The sequence below is a fragment of the Convolutriloba macropyga genome, chromosome 4 (assembly GCF_964194025.1).
Source record: "Convolutriloba macropyga chromosome 4, txConMacr16.3, whole genome shotgun sequence".
Taxonomy (NCBI): Eukaryota; Metazoa; Xenacoelomorpha; order Acoela; family Convolutidae; genus Convolutriloba; species Convolutriloba macropyga.
This window is the reverse complement of record NC_134471.1, coordinates 33179646-33202606: the sequence shown is the minus strand read 5'-3', so window position 1 is coordinate 33202606 and position 22961 is coordinate 33179646. Positions and strand designations below refer to the sequence as shown.

The window sequence follows — 22961 nt, the reverse complement described above, 5'->3', positions numbered from 1 at the left end:
GTATGTTTTTCTGCTACTAACGTAACTTGATTTCACTCTGAATGTATCTAGTTTTCTCGAAGAATGTATCGACAATCCGCAATTAAGTCTAAATTAATGTGCTTTTTTGAGCATGTAAAAGCGGTTTAAAGCTTTATTATTCAATAGCAATTAAGTCAACAAAAGTGGTTAACAGGTTAATAATATACCATATCGTAACAATCGTTTTTCAGTCTTTTTTTGTATCCAAGCATCATCCATTTGAATAATTTTTATGAAAGTTTGAGACATAAGTTAAATTATGAAAATTCCCTCAGTTTTAATTTAGTGTAATGGAAGGTGAAATTACCATCAACTGATGTTCTCGATTGTCGCCTCACTAATTGTTCATGATTTACCGGCATTTTTATTTGTATTCAAGCATGATTTTCTTAAGATAAATTTATAAAATTTGACAAATAAACAAATTTCTGGATCCTCTCTGAGTTTCAATTTAGGGCCAAAGAAAAAAAAATTACCATCAACTGAGAATTTTGGGTGTCGTCTCATTTTTTCCGTAACGTTTTTCTATCTATTAAACGAAGGTTTTCTTGTAGCAAGTTCTTAACTCCTCATTTTCGTCCATAACAAGATGAGATTAGACAGATAGAAATTTTGGTTAAAAAAACCACATACAAATTAACTACTGTTTTTTTTTTGCTAAATTTGATTAAATGATTGATTTACATTTGTATTCAGCAAATGAAATTGTTAACTGAATTTACTCAATATATTTTTTTGTCTATTTACAAGTTTACAAGTGTTTTTTTTCTGAAAAATCCCTTCATTCTGTTCTCTCTCTATGAAAATCTCTTAAATAGTAATTTCAGAAACAGATTTTTCAAGATTCTCAACAGTTATATTTTGTCGTGTCATGAATTCTACCTTTGATGCACTTTAAAAGCCCTAAATTAATGTTGCATGCTCAATTACTAAAGCTATCACTTTTGCATGCTCCATTAATAAGGCTATAAAAGAACATTTGCATGTTCAAAAGCGCGCTTATACTTAGGCTCAATGCAGATTAGATTTTTTGATTGCAAATGCGGAAAATTTATAAGTCCAGGTCTAGACCTGATGTGTAAAATTTCAAGAAAATAATCGGATACCTTCTGGTGGAGTTGAAACTGGTGATATCATGTGAACTACTTTCCCAATCACTGGTGTGTTCCTGCCTGAGTCCATCTCACGTGACTGCATTGGGTTCGCAATGCTTTTGCTGCAGTCTGGTTCCAGTACGAGAGCCACAGAAACAGGTTCCGATACTTTTCTCCCATTCATGCTTCCTAGAATTGTACAGAAACTGCTGCTTCGTTTCCCAGCCTCATCAGTGGTATTCTTTTACACATAGCGGCTTTATTTCTCAATATTTTTTCAATTAAATAATTTTATGGTATATAATGCCGATTTAAAATATATTGTAAAACATTTCTTGTGAGGAAAAATGAGATAGACTGATGAAATGTTATTCATTATCTGGTTTGGTTAACCATAGGTATTTTAACCAAGTTAACTGATTAATATTAGATGCTCCACATTGAGATATATTTGTATTTTTTAATAAATTCGTTCACTGTTTTTGTTGCCTAAGTGTTGATCTACGTCAACGTTCAATACATTTCAATAGCATTGCATCTCCACGGCTGATCGCGATAGTTTTTTTGTATCTCCTTTAATTTGTTATGCAGTTTCAATTTTCAATTATAAAATAGAAAGAAAGCCTTTGGTTTGTCAGCTTCAATCGGAGTCGCCGTATGTGGCACGTAATGGGTTCCAGCGTTGTTCGTATAGGGTTGAGATTTCACTTGCGCTGTCTGATTTTTCATGATTTTTTGTTCATAGTCAATTGAGTGCCTGGGAGCAGGAACAGAATCATGAGGACATATCTGCGTTGCTGATTTGAAGGACCCTGACGAACTTTCAGAGCTCAGAGTTTTATATTCTGTAGAGGGCAAGGAATCCAATGTCTGTCTGCTAATCACGGTTGAAGTGGGAGCCATAATTGAGTTAACTAGATCACGGGTGACGGCAGAATCCGCTACTGCAATAAAAAAGAAGAATATCGTTAAATCATTATTAACTGCTCTGCTCACATTCCATTCACAATTACGATGGAATTTAGCAGATCAAACAGAGATAATTTAATTATTAATTAAAAAAACTTACAAGAAACTCTCCTGAGAAAAAATATGAGATATTTTTCAATGGAGCAGTTTAGGATTGTTATAGTTTTTGCATTTTTATTGCAAAAATTCCAGTTGTTGCATTTTTTAAACTTAGATATCCACATTAAATTGTTTTCTTAAAAGATTCAATCTAAAGTTTGGCTTCAAAAAAATTAATTTGATAATTGCCAAGCTATCTATGACAGTTGCAAACTTATCTAATTTTCTCAAAATTTTTGAAAGACATTAAATTTTCAAGGAAAGTTCGAAGAAATTGATTGCTTTGGTTCCAGAGCTGGGAAAGAGTGATAACCAATTTTTTGGGAGCATAGTAAACTCCATAGTTCCATAGTTTTATCACAGTAATAGAGAAAATGCTCAATTTTTAGTCTGAGAAACCAAATGAAAAAACTGAAAATTTTTGGTATATAGGTAAAACATCGTAGTTTTTCCTATTGTTATGCGTTGGATAGAGTTAAAGCAAGTCGAAAAAAATTTCGGAAAGCGAGCACATCACATATCTTAATTATGCAGAGTTTTTGGAGGTTGACAAAAAGTAAAAAAAAGAGTAAAAGTTATTAAATGACTTAAGCCTTTCAGATCTAACTTTGAGTGTTATTAGTGGTTTGGAAAGATATCAGTTATTGGTTAGAGAGTTTCCATTTTTTAAGATTTATTCAGTTCTATCTTGTGCACCATTAGGTTGACCCCAGTTATCTTGCTCTTATGTATTGCATTTTTGAAAAATCACCACGAGGAAAAAAGTTGGAACCACGACAGTTGTTTTTTGATGTATATGAGAATTATTCACCAGTCATTGGTTGAGTGCGGAAAAGTTAATGCCGGAAAAATTTGTAGTTCTTTCCTATTGTCCCTTTAATTCTATTCAACTACTGTATGGGTTAAAAAAATACAGTCGTCAGATTTTTGTCAAATATCAAATATATCACATATTTAGAATGAATCTAAGTAACCAGTAGGACCGTGTTTTGAAAACAATTTTTTATTAGGCAAAAATAAATGGCCTACTATTACGCAATTTGGTGGGAAATTTTAAAATGACTGTTGCCGGAAAATTTGGGGACAAAGGCAGGTGTTCTTTTATTATTTACAACTCTGTGAGATGACGGAAACATGATCCTCCAAGCTCTCAAAATAAACAAAGTTTTTGAAAAAATTATTGACAAGGAATGCCATCTCATTGCCAGTGAGGACCTCGCGCCATTTCACTTCCCACTAATTCAGTAAAAGTTATTCAAGCGTTCGTAGATATGGAAAATTTTAAAGCATATATGGATAAATTTTTGACTAAGCCGTGTTCAAATCTACTGAACAAAATTTCAATTCAAGGGATTTGTTTTTTTATATGGTTGTTGACCAGGGCAAATTCGTTAGACCAAAACTTATTACGATCCAGAAAAAATCTTTTCTCGAAGAAAATGCTTATCAATTAGGTTTAATAAAAAATTTTGTATTAGAATTAGAAGTGTAGAATTTAGTTTCTGCGTAGTTTATTGACACCTTTGTTAGTCGCAACTTTATCTTTCACACCGAACTTTTGCGGGTAAAATAAATAGGCCCTAATTTTGACAGGTCTCAAATACAAATATGCGTCTTAACATTAGGGCTAATGAAACAAAAACTTAGGACTCAAATACCTTGTTCTAATAAAGATAAGACCGAATTAGCACACAAATGACCAACAATACCAAAAGTGGAGTTTTGCACGGCAAATAACACCTGATAAGAGGCACACAAAATTGTGGCGCAATTTAGAGCAAGGCGAATAAGACCAAGATTATTCGAGTTGGAAAACCTCGGGGTCATTCACTTTAAAACTTAGCCTGCTGAAACTCCAATCAAAGGAAATCAATTTGGTGCCCTTTTTTGGTCATTAAAAACTGAACATAGCTAATTGCTATTATTGGCCTTGCTCCTTATTACTCTTGTTCGCCAGGCTTTAAAATATAACTTACTCGCAGTATGGACGGCATAATTGTTAAAGCGCGACATGGAAAGGCCCCGATAAAACTACCTCCGGTGGCTGGCAAAACGCCACGGGCAGAGCATATTCGAAACTCCAAAACGAAGGCAAAGAGGCAAACAAAAAGCGGCAAGTCTAACAAAAGAAAGAAGACCCTCGCAGCCAAATCAGACGATCAATCACAGCAATCAAGCGAGCAACAACAGCCACCAAACGATCCACAACAACAGCAACACGAACAACAGCATCAACGGGCATGTGATAGCGACTTGTCTGACGACGAAAAAGCCGAGCAACAAGCGCTATTGGAAATAAAGAAGAAAGTGCAAATCGAGCGTCCATATGCAGTGTAAAAGCGAACTTTAATTTAACTTATATATCTGTCATGTGTGTGCTAGTCCGGGTTAAAAAATTATGTCATCTAAATTGAACAACTTACCCCTCATTTTTTTGCTTAACACGAGGAACAATAAAACAATGCATTGTTCCACCGCTCATGCCGGCCTTTAAGTAAGTTCCTCCTCTATTTGGGCCCATTTAATTTCCAGTGTAGCAATCCCAGTGGGCTTGCTCGAACTCATCGGTCTCATAAAACATATAAATATTAGTTCTAAAGGTTCGGGCTAGCATTCTCAAATCTGTTGTTGTAACGAAATTAAGATCATCAGGGCCATTAACAAGAGGGGCAGCGCCCATCAGATTTAATAAGTGGCGGTCCGGGCCTTCTTTTCGTAAAGAACGAATTACTTCTTCAATTTTTCCGCCTTGATTAGGGTTTCCGGTCAGAATTGTGCTAAGTGCAGCGCACACGCAATTGTAATCGGGATCAATAGTGTCCACGGTTTTAGGGATAAAAGAAGTAGGATCTAACGAAGGGGCGTTCTTGAAGCAATTTCTTTCTAGTAACGGCCTTTCGTTAATAACTAGGTCTAATTCATAACAAATTCTATCCAGTGTAAGGCGAGAAGCATGAACTAAGGGACCGGTAAAACGGCGATGAGTAATATTTTCATTGCAATAATCACAGTTACGTACTACTTCTCGAACGATAGGCTGGGCTCCCTGGACATCATAAGATTGTTTAACAAGCCGTTCGAGCTCAACTGTTTTAATATGCTCGTGGTCCCGATGTAATTTTTGGATAATAACTTTTGCACTCCTTGAGTGCATTACTTTGAGTCCGGTCTTTTTATTAAAAAGAGTTAGTTTGGGTTTGCTGTAGCGACTACTTAATTGTTTAAAACGGTGCCTTTTCTGTCGATTAATACTTACATCTTGTGGAATTGTCCTACGACGATGAAAATTGAGAATAGACTGATACAATTGGAAATCCATTGGCGCTCTAAGTTAGTAGGTAAATCAAAGCTAGTAGGAATTAAGCTTTAATGAATTTGCTAGTTGGTGATTTGCTAGTATTTGCATAAGATCATTGGCAAACAAGAAATGGCGTTCGCACATTGACTGAGTTATCAGAGCATGAAATATTGATTTGCCACGCTTTGGTAATGCTTCAGGGCCCCTAATTGTCCCAAATCCAAGCGTCCGCATTTTCACCACCCCCCGCAAGTCTTGAAAACCCTACTTCCTCAAGTCCGATCACCATGAAATTTTAACTGATCACTCCTAGGACAATTCCTTACACATCGAAAAAAACAACGGGCTTTTTCCGGTACCCGAAACCTTTCTTTTGGCCTTTAAAGTAAAACATAGAAAATAGATGAAAGGCCATTTTCTTATACTCCTTTGAAAGAAACGACACTTTTTCTAGAATCAAAACATTTTACCAAGGCCTCGTTCAGAGTGGAAAGTTGAGATAAATTACCTGTCCATCCCAAAGTATTAGCACTGAAACTATTCTACAAGGGAATAAGGGACAGAAAGAGCTAAGTTTTATTTTCCTTTTTTTATGACTCTAAGGAAATGGTTAAAGTTTTATTTAGAACGAAACTTTACTCCAGCCTAAATGGGAAACAAAGGTATCATAGTTTAAATTGGATGCGTATTCGTTACTTAGGAAGGAAAAAGCAAGCGTGCGAAAAATTGCACACATATTGCTCAGCATGAAACATGGATTGTGCCATATTCTGAAATTATCAAAACGAGATATACACGCAGCTCCGGTCATCTCGAACAAACATCAACATAAGATAAGCGGCATCTTGTGACTGACCTTCCACGCCAACTATAACACTTAGACGTTAGGTCAGAATGTTCAAAAAGGAACGACACGCTACGTTTTGCTGATAAAAATAACTGATAAGGTTGAGTACCCTTAGGCACCAGAAAAACTACCAGAGAGAGAGAGAGAGAGAGAGAGAGAGAGAGAGAGAGAGAGAGTTGCTAATCTGAAAAGCAGTGGTTCGTCAAACAAGTTAGTTATAGTTGAGAGACGAAGTTGACACGCGAGTTCAACTTTCTTAGGTAAAAAAAGAGTGTATTAAAACGATTAATCGATAGTTCTGGTTAGCCTAAATTACCTCGACTTAGTGGAATCGGGATTCTTCCAACTGTTGTAAGTTGTTTATGATTCTTAATTTTGAATAACAGGAGAAAATTTTATTGTGTTCATTATTTCTCTTATTCGTAATTACTTATTCTGGGTATAACTCTTAGCTTCAATTCATCGGTGCAAAGGACCGATATATACTTGGTTGTTTCAATAACTACAATTCAGTGAGTAATTATTTTCATTGCTTGGAAAAGAAATTAATTATTGCGCGCCTCAAATATCCCTTATATACAGCTTTGAGAGAGCACAGGGGACAATAGTCTATACTTAATTGTCAGACGGACTCCCTTTTCTTCAAAGAACCTTTCAAACTTGATAGAGTTTTGGGCGCTAGTCAGTCCACTGCTAGAAGCCTTCTAACGACTAAAATACAAAATTCTACAGTGGCGCTCCTGGGTGGGCTTTCTGACAGATTAAAATAGATTAGATTTTACGAAGTTGGGTCTCAATCCAAGAGGTGTACAACATACTTCCTCAAAACTGGATTCAATACTCGCCCAAAGAAGCGAAGATCACGTACCCGAATTCCCGAGTACAAATCAATTAATTCAAACCAGAAGTCGGGCTGATAGATTGAGAGAACTACTCAGACTCCGGCGAGATCGCGAAGTAAGACAAGAAGTGGATTCGCAACATTTAGAAGAACACTCTAGTTTAAGTGGCTAAGCAATTACATAACAAAAATGGCGTTGCAAGCGGAAGATATACAACGAACTGCCGAAGCAGCCATTCAAGCTGCGGACGCACTGAATGGTCAAGGATTGTATGGGCGAGGTGCACGCCAACCCGATCGTTTTCCTAATCCGATATACAAAACTTGGTGGATTGGAAAAAACATTTTGTATGCATTGTTGAGTCGAATCGTTGGGATGAAGAACAAGCAATGGCTTGTGTCCCAACCTGCCTCACAGGCTGGGCCCTTGATGAATACACTGCAATGCCCAACCACTTTCGAGAACAGGAAGATGGGCACCCGGCACCTACTCTGGAGCGAATGTTTGAATACTTAGACCCTCGAATGATGCCATTTCGAATCCAAAGAACTGCTCGAGCCGAATTCAAAAACCTTATTCAAGGTGAAAAGGAGGGAATTCAGGAATTTTCAAGGAGAATACGGTCCATCGGGGAGGTAACGAACCATAACATGAATGCTGCAACCCGTGATGATATGAACCGTGAACAGTTTATCGATGGGCTCTACGACGCTGAACTCCAAGAACTTTTACTTAGAGAAGATCCCCAAAACTTCTCCGCTGCTATAAATAGGGCACTGAGCCTTGATGCTGTAGCACGTAATTCTCGTATGCGACAGGGACGAAGGTTAGCGTCCTTAAGATCAGTTGTTGAAAACCCCGTTGAGATTCAGGGGAATACTCAGAGTAATGAATTGATGCAGAGAGGCAATGCATCCAGATTGTTCGCAACTGCTGAGAATTCTACGGATCTTTCGGGGTCTGTCAATGCTAAGATTGATCAACTAGTAAACATTCAGGCCGAGTTTATGAAGAATATGTCAAATATGATGAGCAAATTTGTGACGTCAGTAATTCCGAAGCAAAATGAGGTCCCACATAGCGACAATAAACCAAAACAGGAAAGCGACGAGAAACGTCTATACAATCCTTATCCGCCTGATAGCCGTTGCTGTCAACAATTCATCAGTCCAAAACCGAACAATGCGCAGTACAGTGGTGTACCAGCGCAACAAAACAGCCTCGGCAGACAATTAGCAGTTGCAGGAGGGCAGTGTTTCCAATGTGGTCAGGAAGGTCATTTTGTTAAGGATTGCCCGGAGCGCCAAACCCAACAACAGACCGGTCCTTTAAACTACTAGAGGCCGGGAGGGCCACAGTTTTTCGTAAAGAAGGCTTTATCGCGGCCGAATCTAAAGCAAATAGACTAAAAGACAATGATAATGCAAACTTTGACGCAAGAAAAGTTAAATTTTGCGACGAAAAGGCCAAACAACAGCACGTAGCAACAAATAAAACCGCCATAGAAGATGAGAAAAAGTTTGATTCGTCGGATTTTGATGAGGTTTCCGAAGCAGCCGTGGTTGACGGAATAGTGAACGACTCGATAACGGAAATATTGATTGATACGGGGGCATCAACAAATCTAATGCAAGCAGAAAAACTCTTCAGCTTGGATCGCTTTGCGAGAATTTTGCCATATAAAGGCCGCTTAGAGTCAGCCGATGGAAAGACCATAAATGTTCTTGGTCGCGCAGTATTGGAGTTAAAGTTGGGTTCTATATGCGAGGAAATACACTTTCTTGTGTTGCAGAACCTGAAGCCTCAGATGATACTTGGCCTCAAGGAAATGAAACGCCATGGTTGTACAATTGACATTAGATCAAACGAAATGTGGACAGGCAGCAAAGAAATTTCGGCGGTGGTAATGAGCATGGTTTCTCTGACTGCAGTCGGCAGCTACCGTTACTGTCGCGAAACTGAAATGGACCCGTCAATGCAGGATACAAAGTTTGTCAGCGATCATCAGCTGCAGGCAGTCACTGGCAGTAGTCGCAAAAAAACTGACTATCTCATGGCAGCGCAACTCTCTAGAGAAACACAGGTCAAAGATTCAGAAAGCATTTATCTAAGTGAAACCGAAGATGAGCAATAGACAGACACTGATAACGAGGTTTTGAATTGGGTTGCTCACACAGTCTATAAAGCCCAAGATCATCCTACTCTAGACCAGGAAGTTGATCAATTTTCGGAATTATCTGCACCGGGCGTTTCTGGTGTTGCTCTCGATCGGCTGAGAACACTAGTGCGAGAATATCGGGATGTATTTGCGTTGAAAAACAATGAACTTGGATGCACCGACATTGTTCAGCATCAAATTGACACAGGTGATACCCCACCCATCAAAAAACCTCCGCATCGTATTTCGCCGGCCAAGATAACTATTATCCAAGAAGAACTGAAGAGCATGCTGGAGAAGGGAGTCATTCAGCCTTCATCGAGTCCCTATAGCGCTCCTATTGTGCTTCAAAAGAAAAAGGATGGTAGTTGGAGGTTCAGCGTGGACTACAGCGACGTTAACGATGTTACGGTGAAAGACGCCTTTCCTATACCAAAAATAGATCAGAGTTTCGATGCTTTGAGGGGAGCAAAATTTTTTTCTTCTCTTGATTTAGCAAGTGGCTACTGGCAGGTACCGGTTGCACCAGAGGATAGACAGAAAACAGCTTTCGTCACACCTGATGGTGGGCTGTATGAATACATTAAAATGCCTTTTGGTCTATCTAATGCCCCCGGGACCTTTCAAAGGCTTATGAACAATCTTTTCAAAGATCAACTCTGGAAGTGGGTTCTAATCTTTCTTGATGATGTTTTGGCGTACGATTCGACTGAGGAAGAACACTTCAAACACATTGAATTTATATTCAAACTGTTGCGAGCAGCAAACTTGAAACTTAAGCCCAAGAAAAGCAGACTTCTTCAGCAACAAGTTGTATACCTCAGTCATGTTATCGATAAAGAGGGAGCTCGACCAGACCCTCAAAAGGTTTCTGCTGTCAGAGAATGGCCAGAGCCAAAAACCGTTAAACAAGTACGGTCATTCGTTGGATTCTGCAATTACTATTGGCGCTTTGTGAAAGACTTTGCGCAAATTGCTCGTCCCTTGCATAAACTAACAAAGAAAAACGCTCGATTTGAGTGGACTCCCTGTTGTCAAATGGCATTCGATCGACTGCGGCTCGAACTAGCTACAGCACCTGTCCTACAGTTTCCTCGGTATGACTGCCCCTTTATCATTGACACAGATGCAAGCAACGTCAGTCTGGGTGCAGTACTTTCAAATTTCATCGATGGCGTGGAACATCCTATAGTATTTGCAAGTAGGAGCCTGAGTAAGACCGAAACTATGTACTCTACAACGAAGCGGGAAGCCCTGGCGGTAGTTCAGGCTTTGAAATGGTTCAAACATTATATATGGGGACTCAGTTGTGTCCTACGTACAGATCACGGCATTTTAAAATGGCTATTCAGGCAAAATGCAGATGGCATGACGTTCAGAATGCTCCAACATTTGCAAGAGTTCAATTACGAAATTGTTCATCGCGCGGGCAACAAAAATGTCAATGCGGATGGGTTGTCTCGGATGACGGAAGAAGAGCCTGAATGGGAGCCGGGCGAAAAAGAACAGGTAACGGGGCAGTGTCCCGAACCTCAAGAAATCGACGAAGCCCTAAAAAGTGTACGTGAACGTTGTGCTATGGTTGACGCTATTACAGAAACCATAGATGACGAAAATGAAGAGGGGGTCGCTATAACATGGACTCGCACAGAATCAGATATAGAACGGTTGCTGCATGAAGATGAGGCAATCAGCCGTATTTTGTACTGGGCACCAACAAGATCAGAAAGTAGCTGCTCGCCTCTGGGCCCTAAACTAATTCCAAAAGAACAGGCAGTTCAGCATGGACCTGAAGTAGTAGCCTACTGGTCAAGGTGGTCAGAGCTTGTTCTTAAGAATCGAGTTTTGTACAGGAAGTGATTTCAACCAGAGAAGAACGAACCCCATTTGCAGCTGATTGTACCTGTTTTTTGCAGAAAAGAAATTTTGGATCAACTTCACACTTCCCCAGTGAGTGGAGGTCATTTCAAAGTAGAAAAAACACTGATGCGAATCAGGCAGAGGTTCTGGGCGCCCTTCATGAGGCGTGACATAGAGAAAAAACTTTCTTGGTGTCTTCCATGTGCAGCTCGGACCACGGCAGGCAGGCAACGTACCGCAGAATTAAGTCCCTTCAAAGTTGGTATTCGCTTTCACACGGTCGCTGCTGATATACTAGGACCAGTTACGCTAGCCGCACGGTCAAGAGCTAAGTACATTCTTGTTATGACGGATTTGTTCACAAAATATGCAATCAGTGTTCCACTTGTTGTAACCGAAGCAAAAGATGTGGCAAAAGAAATTGTAGAATGCTGGGTCCTTCATTTTGGTGTGCCCGATGTACTTCACACTGACCAAGGTAAAAAACTTTGGAAGTGACTTGACTAAAGAACTCTGTAAATTGCTTAAAATAGACAAAACAAGAACATCTCCGTATCACCCTCAGGGAAATGGTCAAGTGGAACAACATAACCGTGTAATTGCCGATGTTCTCTCAAAATTTTGCGCTGAAAACCCTCGAGATTCGGACACAATGCTGCCTTATGTCAATTTTGTCTATAAAACGACTATTCATAGGACGACAGGAGCCACTCCGTTTAGTCTCGTCTATGGATCTGTTCTACCCGAAGCCCCACGATCAAGAGCGGACCCAGAACGAGTTTGTTGACTGGCTCGATAGGCAATTCAGGGAGGCCCATTCTCATGCACGGGAACTTTTGGGAGTAAATCAAAACCGACAAAAAGATCAATTTCATAAGAATGTTTTTGGAAAACCATACGAAGTCGATGACAAAGTTTGGGTTTTCTCAAAACATAAAGCTAAATCAAAAAAATTCTTTCTTCTGTGGGAGGGACCGTACATTGTCCTTGAGAGAACTTCGGAAGTTAATTACAAAGTTAGTGAACCCCAAAGGCTTGATAAATGGCGTATCCTCCACTACAACCTCCTTAAACTATTCGTGGAAGAGGAACCGGAAACGAGCGAGTGTAGAGCCACACCGTTTCGTTCGACGAATTGTAAATGATCGTACAATCGTTGACAATCGTTGAACAATTGTTGTACAATTGCTGAACGATTGTTGTACATTGTAAATGTTCGATCAATTGTTCGAGGAACCACTGGAAGTTGACGAGTGGGAGCAATTGGATCCAGACCCAATTCTCCGGCCGCCAAAATTGGTGCCAAGAAATCGGAATCAAGTCCCGCAGCCTGCTGTGGGACAGGAAGGTGGAGTAATCAATAATCCTATAGTCGAGCAGTCAGCTGATCAATTGGGCGATCAGGCCGCCCTGGATACCAATAGCCGTGAAAATGATCCGGAATACCAAAGACAACTGGTTCAAAGGCAGGTAGAACCTCACAGCGTCGGGGAGAGTAGATCACCAGACGCAGAGGTTGAACTAGCAACACGACCTATTAACCAAAATTCAGTGCAGGAACCCGTTGAGCTACATCGCTCGGCAAGGATCCGAGCACCGGTCATACGACTGAGAATCGATGAATAAACACTTTTTCCTCGTTTACTTAAACTTGTTACCCGGATCCTTCTCCCTTGCTTTTTATGAATCTCAGTTATTGATTAATATTGAATTAAACTAATCGGTTCTCTGTATACGGAAAAATATAGGCTTTGGTCGGATTTTAATGACTTAATTTAACGTTTTGTTACTTTTAGAGTCAACGCGGTCATGACAGGAACAAAGGACAGATTCCTGACTCTGAGGCTACTCTTCCTATTTTCCCTGCTGAGATGTGCTACCTGTTTAACTACTAACCATACTGCTGGCGCAGTCTTCACAACGGAAACCCCTGTCATCATTGCGAGTGCGCTGGAATCAACTTGGGTATCAGTGCCACTGCCAGTCCTACCTGCCCTCAACTTGACATCTCTGTACATTGCTTTCCAGGAACTCCAATACGAATTTGCAATGCGATGGAGGAAGCATCATGGACGGTTTTGCAAAAACACTTTTACCACTGAAGTTTTGATGAATACGACATATCTTGCAATGAAGGGATTGGAATATGAATTGCTAGAAATTGAAATTGTTCTTACCGAAACGCGGGAAAGGGCTGCAACATACTTGAATGGAACAGAAGCAGGCTTGTCGAGGTCAAAGCCATTCGTCAAACCGCTGCTAGGTGGGATAGCTGCTGCTATTGTCCTGGCGCCAGTCCTAAAAGCTGGTTTTTGTCATTACTTCTGTTTCTTCGGATTGTGTGGCGGTGCAGACTTGGATAGACTTTGTAAAGAGACAGAATTTCTGGACGGAGCGGTGCGAACGATCACTCTTGAATCAGGGGAACGAATCCACCTGCTGGGCCACTCATTAAACAAAACTCAAGGGCAATTGAAGATGATCAGTCATAATTCTAATGACAACTTCCATAAGATCAGGAACGTTTTGGGAGAGCTTATCAATAATACCGACATTGGAGTAACACATTGGGGGGCCTGCTACAACAACAGAGAGAGCTCAGCAGTGGTTGCTGCTCAGTTTAATGTAGGAATGACGAACTTCACCCAAACTATGCTTGCTTTGAGAGCAGAATTGGCGGCATTCAAAGTCGGACTTCACAATTTTGGTTACATCTTAGATGACACGTTGAGTAGTTTAGCTCTGGGCTATATTCCAGCAACACTTGTACCTCCAAAAGTTTTACGACAAGTTCTTAACGACTCAAACTTGACAGGATGCAGGAAGCTATACCCCGTTCTGATTTAATGACGTATTACGGCTTTGAACTAGTAGAGTCAACAGTACTTACAGAAACAGCCGTAAACGTCCTGATAAACGTGCCTGTACACCACACTAACGGATTTCATAAAGTTTATCGCGCAGTCCCAGTACCTCAACCAATTGAAGACGCGTCAACAGCGACACGATACAGTTTCTCGAGAAGTTACTTATTGATATCCGAAAGAAAAGATAATTTTGCCGAAGTTACGGAGGAGAATTTCATTTCACATTGTAGCGGCAGTAATCGTGTCTAAAACCTTTTTCAATGTCACGAAGTGGAGAATCTACGTGCCTTTCTAGTCTGTTTTTCGACTTGCAAACATCAGTTCTAAAGCTTTGTGCACAATAGCTGGTAGCCTTACCGGAAGAACCTTACGCGGAGTACTTGGACGACTCAACCTACTTGGTTTACTCGCGATCCAGCGACTACAGACTGCTCAACTACAGTTCACAAGCCTTCGATACTGGAGAATGGATCAGTGGCTGCAAAAGTTGCCTAATTCGACCACCCTGCAAAGGACGCATAGAGGACCCCAGTGGTAGTTTGGTATTGTATCCGAATCCAAGAACTTGCCAGTACGAGACCGGACTCGTTGTAAGGATTCAACAACACCCCTTACTGCGGACTTTGTTTGGTGAATTGCACGAAATGGAGACACAACTAGCTGGAATGAAAATCCCAGATGTGTTTCGCGAAGAAGCTCACAGTCAGATGTTGGAGACTTTACGTTTGAACTTGTTTGATCTACCCGAAGGAACCGTAGATGAAGAGGCAATGAAAACCATCGCGAAACCTTTTGCACAAGGAATTATCAATCAGCATGCACCATTTCACTGGCGGGCTTACCACAGTGGACCTGTCAGCTGGTTTGTATGGTTTGTGTTAGCTGCAATCTTAGTGATTGCACTCTGGTTGATGTACACAGGACTCTGCCGAGTTATAATGAACAAAGCATGTATCGAAGGGAATACGGCTGGTACTCAGACGAGTCCGAGAGCCCGAAGGAGTATATTCAATTGTTGGGAGCGCCTACTAAGAGGAGAAGCGGGTTTGAGTGGACAAGGGCCGATGAATTTCAGAATGACTGATCGGATTCAAGTGCCACCATACTCTGAACGCGACGGGATGGAGTCAACTCAATTGGGAGACGACTTTAATGACTCTTTCATTTCGACACCTCATCCCCCCCCTGGATCCAGTGGCAAAACGCAGAGGAGCAGGGACTACCGAGAGAAGTTGGCGTGCGTCAAGATTTTATAAACTGTAGAAGGGAAGGGAAGAGTGAGCCGATGACAACGGAAACTGTTAGTTATCCACTTCTATTTATTTATTTTTTGCCCACCCTGTTAAGACAAGTGCTTTAGTTGGTTCTATCACCCCTTAACTGTAACTAGGAAAATCTGTTTTGATTTTATTCATGAGTAGTATTCCGGTGCTTTCATTTATAAACTCATTTGTACAGTTAAATACTTGTATGTTGTACTCGACAAATCCCGATACCACTAAGATTTAACTTGGGCCCTTAGGCTGAGCGAACTTGAGGTCGGCCAACAGTTCAACTCGGAACGATAAGCAAACAAACGTTAAATAGATAAGAGAACCCGTAAAACTTGAGGTAATTAGTTGACCCAGAAAATAAATCATTCTACCCTCAGTGAGTTTCAACGCTATGTACCAATAATGAGTGGCACACACTTCGAATGGCACTGCTTTACTCTTGGCCGTCTTTTTAAAATTAGAAACGTCAAAGATACATGGAACGGTCATTTGGTGGATCTTATAGATGGGAACGTAATTCTTCTGGAAATTGGGGAACCAGAGTATTATGAGTTCCACTGCTTTCTTTCGAACCCTTGGTCAACAGAACCACGACTACCTATCGAGGCGGGGACTATGGATTTAGTGGAGGATAGAAAACCGGAGGATAATTCAAGTACCCTTGACCAAAACTACTCAGTAGAAGAAAACTCATTCCAAGTAAAATACTCCCTCCATCGACCTCTAGCTCCGAATGAACTAATAAAAATCATTATTCGACCTGTAGAAAGTGAAGACGCGAATACGTCGGTGGAAATATACAGGGTTCTCTCTGACTCCACGGCAGCGGAGCCAGATTCCGAAGAAGATGTTAGCAACGAAGGTGGACCTGAGATGCCTCCTTTCTACGCACGTCGGGACAATCGAGAAGGTGAAGGTGAATGGGAGGATGTTAGCAGCGACGATTTAACCGACAATTAAATATAACCGATCGGCCCAACTTAAGCGGTCAAAACTTATCTCTATTTAAGTTTGTTATCTGGAATATAATTAGCACATTTAGCCACAAAACCCGAGATCAAAATCAGCGCCTGTCAAAGATATAACCCCTAAAAAACAACATTTTCATCATGGTTCTTCTTATTTGGGAGTCGAAAGTTCTCGATTGGGTTGTCGTATACCAGCGGGTACAATTTTGCGAGGATAGGTTTGTTATTTTACAACTTTAAGACGAAAACGAATTATTGCTTTTACTGGATAGTGCGGCGGGCAAAGAATTTAGGTCGGCTATGTTATCTAAGTGGGTCAACTCTTTGACGAATGAACCGTTACCCGCATTCCAATCAATACTTTATTCTCCTTGTTTGAAGGATGTGTCCACGCAAACGGAAAAGAAGATTATCACTTGGACGCCAAAGATGTGGGGAAAAAACCAATAAATAAAGTAGTATATGGACTTCGTGCTAAAAGGATTGAACTCTGCCGTTTCTTGATAATTTTTATACAAAGCTAACTATATTTATAATTATATCCTTAGAGAAAACAAACAGTTTGTAGAGCCTTAATTAAAGTAGCAACAGCATAGATTTAAAAGGGGTTTAAGGATAGAGTTACAAGTTTAGATAACTCAAACTCAGTTTTCGTCTACCACCCACCAGTTCGGCCGATCTTGTGGCGTCGAGAAAGGCCACGGCCTTTCAATGATGGTGGGTGGCACGAAGGCTATTGCATCGTACACCGGCTTTGTGAGGGCACTGATAGCGTGGGTGCATTGAAAATAGACGGGAGGAATTGGCCTCATCCGCACCAATTCCTCATCCCACCTCTGCAGCTCCCGCACAAAGTCCCGGTGCTCCGAGGATTCTGGCTTAACTTCGACGCTTTCGCCGCCTTGCTTGAAGACGACAATTCTGGAAACAATGGGGTTCATGGCCCTTGTCCGGTCCAAATAGACGACCGTGAAACCGACCGCCTTATCATTCTGGAATCGGACAGGGTACTCCCCAAATCCAGCAATTGCTGTCGACAAGCTACCCATAGTTGATTGAGGACTAAAACACACAGGAAAACCATGTAGAAATTGAAAAAAAAGAACTGTCAACAAAAAAAAATTAGTACATAAGATACCCTTCTAAATGACTGGTGCGGATAGATGCAAGGGGAGAATAAAAATATTTCAAGCACTTGAGGGCCGACAAGACGGTTATTCAACTTCCTAAAAGGAACAAATTTTGAATTTAATTAAGTTCAACACCACCACAAACTTTGTAGAACCTGGCGAAAACTAATCTACACTTAGAGCAACTTTCTCAAAGATTATTCGGGGGAATAATGATGCAGAAGGGAAGGGTGTAGAATTTAGTTTCTGCGTAGTTTATTGACACCTTAATTAGTCGCAACTTTATCTTTCACACCGAACTTTTGCGGGTAAAAGAAATAGGCCCTAATTTTGACAGGTCTCAAATACAAATATGCGTCTTAACATTAGGGCTAATGAAACAAACACTTAGGACTCAAATGCCTTGTTCTAACAAAGATAAGACCGAATTAGCACACAAATGACCAACAATAACAAACGTGGAGTTTTGCACGGCAAATAACACCTGATAAGAGGCACACAAAGTTGTGGCGCAATTTAGAGCAAGGCAAATAAGACCAAGATTATTCGAGTTGGAAAACCTCGGGGTCATTCACTTTAAAACTTAGCCTGCTGAAACTCCAATCAAAGGAAATCAATTTGGTGCCCTTTTTTGGTCATTAAAAACTGAACATAGCTAATTGCTATTATTGGCCTTGCTCCTTATTACCCTTGTTCGCCAGGCTTTAAAATATAACTTACTCGCAGTATGGACGGCAAAATTGTTAAAGCGCGACATGGAAAGGCCCCGATAAAACTACCTCCAGTGGCTGGCAAAATGCCACGGGCAGAGCATATTCGAAACTCCAAAACGAAGGCAAAGAGGCGAACAAAATAGAAAGAAGACCCTCGCAGCGAAATCAGAAGATCAATCACATCAATCAAGCGAGCAACAACAGCCACCAAACGATCAACAACAACAGCAACACGAACAACAGCATCAACGGGCATGTGACATCTACTTGTCTGACGACGAAAAAGCCGAGCAACAAGCGCTATTGGAAATAAAGAAGAAAGTGCAAATCGAGCGTCCATATGCAGTGTAAAAGCGAACTTTAATTTAACTTAGATATCTGTCATGTGTGTGCTAGTCCGGGTTAAAAAATTATGTCATCTAAATTGAACAACTTACCCCTCATTTTTTTTGCTTAACACGAGGAACAATAAAACAATGCATTGTTCCACCGCTCATGCCGGGCTATAAGTAAATTCCTCCTCTATTTGGGCCCATTTAATTTCCAGTGTAGTAATCCCAGTGGGCTTTCTCATAAAACTTATAAATATTAGTTCTAAAGGTTCGGGCTAGCATTCTCAAATCTGTTGTTGTAACGAAATTAAGATCATCTGGGCCATTAATAAGAGGGGCAGCGCCCATCAGATTTAATAAGTGGCGGTTCGGGCCTTCTTTTCGTAAAGAACGAATTACTTCTTCAATTTTTCCGCCTTGATTAGGGTTTCCGGTCAGAATTGTGCTAAGTGCAGCGCACACGCAATTGTAATCGGGATCAATAGCGTCCACGGTTTTAGGGATAAAAAAAGTAGGATCTAACGAAGGGGCGTTCTTGAAGCAATTTTTTTCTAGTAACGGCCTTTCGTTTAGGTCGTAACTAGGTCTAATTCATAACAAATTCTATCCAGTGTAAGGCGAGAAGCATGAACTAAGGGACCGGTAAAACGGCGATGAGTAATTTTTTCATTGCAATAATCACAGTTACGTACTACTTCTCGAACGATAGGCTGGGCTCCCTGGACATCATAAGATTGTTTAACAAGCCGTTCGAGCTCAACTGTTTTAATATGCTCGTGGTTCCGATGTAATTTTTGGATAATAACTTTTGCACTCCTTGAGTGCATTACTTTGAGTCCGGTCTTTTTATTAAAAAGAGTTAGTTTGGGTTTGCTGTAGCGACTACTTAATTGTTTAAAACGGTGCCTTTTCTGTCGATTAATACTTACATCTTGTGGAATTGTCCCACGACGATGAAAATTGAGAATAGACTGATACAATTGGAAATCCATTGGCGCTCTAAGTTAGTAGGTAAATCAAAGCTAGTAGGAATTAAGCTTTAACGAATTTGCTAGTTGGTGATTTGCTAGTATTTGCATAAGATCATTGGCAAACAAGAAATGGCGTTCGCACATTGACTGAGTTATCAGAGCATGAAATATTGATTTGCCACTCTTTGGTACTGCTGCAGGGCCCCTAATTGTCCCAAATCCAAGCGTCCGCATTTTCACCACCCCCCTCCCCCCGCAAGTCTTGAAAACCCTACTTCCTCAAGTCCGATCACCATGAAATTTTAACTGATCACTCCTAGGACAATTCCTTACACATCGAAAAAAACAACAGGCTTTTTCCGGTACCCGAAACCGTTCTTTTGGCCTTTAAAGTAAAACATAGAAAATAGATGAAAGGCCAATTTCTTATACTCCTTTGAAAGAAACGACACTTTTTTTAGAGTCAAAACATTTTACCAAGGCCTCGTTCGGAGTGGAAAGTTGAGATAAATTATCTGTCAATCCCAAAGTATTAACACTGAAACTATTCTACAAGGGAATAAGGGACAGAAAGAGCTAAGTTTTATTTTCCTTTTTTTGATGACTCTAAGGAAATGGTTAAAGTTTTATTAGAACGGAACATTACTCCAGCCTAAAAGGTAAACAAAGAAATCATAGTTTAAATTAGATGAGTAAACATTACTTAGGAAGGAATAAGCAAGCGTGCGAGAAATTGCACACATATTGCTCAGCATGAAACATGGATTGTGCCATATTCTGAAATTATCAAACCGAGATAAACACGCAGCTCCGGTCATCTCGAACAAACATCAACATAAGATAAGCGGCATCTTGTGACTGACCTTCCACGCCAACTATAACACTTAGACGTTAGGTCAGAATGTTCTAAAAGGAACGACACGTTACGTTTTGCTGATAAAAATAACTGATAAGGTTGAGTACCCTTAGGCACCAGAATAACTACCAGAGAGAGAGAGAGAGAGAGAGAGAGAGAGAGAGAGAGAGAGAGAGAGAGAGAGAGAGAGAGAGAGAGAGAGAGAGTTGCTAATCTGAAAAGCAGTGGTTCATCGAACAAGTTAGTTATAGTTGAGAGACGAAGTTGACACGCGAGTTCAACTTTCTTAGGTAAAAAAAAGATTGTATTAAAACGATGAATCGATCGTTCTGTTTAGCCTATTTTACCTCGACTTAGTGGAATCGGGATTCTTCCAACTGCTGTAAGTTGTTTATGATTCTTAATTTTGAAAAACAGGAGAAAATTTTATTGTGTTCATTATTTCTCTTATTCGTAATTACTTATTCTGGGTATAACTCTTAGCTTCAATTCATCGGTGCAAAGGACCGATATATACTTGGTTGTTTCAATAACTACATTTCAGTGAGTAATTATTTTCATTGCTTGGAAAAGAAATTAATTATTGCGCGCCTCAAATATCCCTTATATACAGCTTTGAGAGAGCACAGGGGACAATAGTCTATACTTAATTGTCAGACGGACTCACTTTTCTTCAAAGAACCTTTCAAAATTGATAGAGTTTTGGGCGCTAGTCAGTCCCCTGCTAGAAGCCTTCTAACGACAAAAATACAAAATTCTTACAAGAAGCAGCAGTTACAAAGTTACTTAACACGCAGAGGTTGTGATATCAACTGCAAATGATTCAACTGTCTATCAGATCTCAAGCTTTCTAAGTACTGTTCCTTTATTGGAGGCAATGCCCACTTTGCACCAGGAACCGAAAGTTCTTTGTTGTCATCGCCGTTTCTGCACAAACAAATGTTTGTTTTTGCACTGATAATGGTCACGTAACATAAGTTATCGTTGGTATCGGCGTTTTTCGTCCGAGCCAAAAAAAACGAGAGCTTCGTTATCGTCGTTTTTTAAACGTAAGAGAGATCGGTATCGTCGTTTTCTAAACGTAAAGAAATTAGTTGTCGTTGTTTAAAAGCAAAAGAGATTCGTTACTGTAGTTTTTCTAAAGATGAAAACGATTCAACATCGTCGTTTTTTAAAGTAAGAAATAAACTCGAGCTCGGTATTTCTATAAATCGAGCAAGAGAACTGATGAAAGAGCTACTGTGGTACCAGAAATTTTCTAACGTCCAGCTAAAAACCAACTTTTGAGAATTTCCAGTGTCATCTGTTTTTTACCCTTCCCCGTATTCATTACTTTTATATCACATACTTAGGCTTTTGTAGTGAGGATTCAAGAAAAGAACAAAAAAAAACAATTTTTCATTCCAGCACTGACCCCGTCATTCAAAATCTTATACAAAAACACAAGTATAGCAGCTAAAAATGTTTTATTTAGCAACAAACTAGGAAGCAGCTTTTTATTTTGGTTTGGCAGATCATATACTAAGGGTTTCATGTACTACTAACAATAATCACATCAAAAAATTAGTTGTGCAAGGGACAGTAATTTAGATTCATTTGAAACAAAATAAATGGTGACCTAGTTAAAAGCAGCTTGTCAAGATCTTACAAAGTTGTTTCGAAAAGCTTTTGCTTATCAAGATCTTGCATGACAATGCTTGTTGTATCAAGCTTCGTTTCAAAAGGGAATTTCTCTTCCGTCCAAAAACGACATTACTGAACCATTTTTTGGACCATTCTGACCGAGGACGGAGTTTTCACGAGCCTAGACGATGCTGAATTTCTATAATTGACCATGTTTTGGTTGAATAATGACATGGGGAATGAAATCTAGCACCTATGCAACAATTGCAAAGTTTTTTTCTGAAATTTGCATTTGTTGAGGTCTTGAATGTGCAACCAAGTACAAGACAATATTTTACGTCTAAAACCGAGCATCTTGACAATTTCTTACATTTAAATACCAATCATACCGAATCTTGTGAAACCGAACAGACCGATTCTCTCATGCGTCCGAAAAAGACAATACCGTATCTTTCTGTCTTTCTTCTGTCCAACAATACTAAATCGTTCTTATGTCAAAAAACGACGATACCGAAGATACCAAAGTTTCGTACGTTTGAAACCAAAGTTACTGATCTTTTGTCATTGATGTTTGGTGTTCCCGACTTGGACATAACACAATTTTAAAATGCCACTACAGAAATTCAATATTGTCTATAGATAAAAGTCGGGATCTACCTCGAAAAACGAACGAGTTCCGCTGACAACTAACAAGAAAACATGGATCTATTTCTTGTCATTAACCTTTGTCATAAGTGTGGAACGTCTCGTAATCTTTAGACGGAAGCTGGGTCTGATTTGATCCAGGACCCTGCTTATCTGAAGTGCCGACAACTGTCGCAACACTGGCAGAGTCGTAATCCTGTTCAACCAATGCCACAATTGGGTCCGGGGGGTCATGAGCAGGTGTGTTTATTGGGTGGTGGACTATGTAGGGTGTCTGAGCTTCGTCCACTCCAACCAAACTGACCCCACCCCCGGTTAAGATAGGCAAACAAGAATACTGATATTATTCATAAAAAGAGTAATTTTTATAACTAAGTATCGAACTAGACAAGGT

The 22961-nt window shown here is 40.1% G+C and overlaps 1 protein-coding gene across 5 annotated transcripts in view; it reads right to left on the bottom strand.

Moving 5' to 3' along the window:
- The window catches only part of LOC142337628 (uncharacterized), a 93319-nt gene that overhangs the window by 13034 nt on the left and 57324 nt on the right, over positions 1 to 22961 (bottom strand). For 4 of the 5 annotated variants that reach the window (XM_075386997.1, XM_075386998.1, XM_075386995.1 and 1 more), the window contains exons 10-12: positions 22646 to 22880; positions 1740 to 2059; positions 1128 to 1356 (exon numbers count right to left, since the gene is read on the bottom strand). In XM_075386997.1, the coding sequence (XP_075243112.1) occupies positions 1128 to 1356; positions 1740 to 2059; positions 22646 to 22880 (784 nt within the window). The remainder of the gene's footprint in view (positions 1 to 1127; positions 1357 to 1739; positions 2060 to 22645; positions 22881 to 22961) is intronic. The other variant, XM_075387000.1, reaches the window with a different exon arrangement.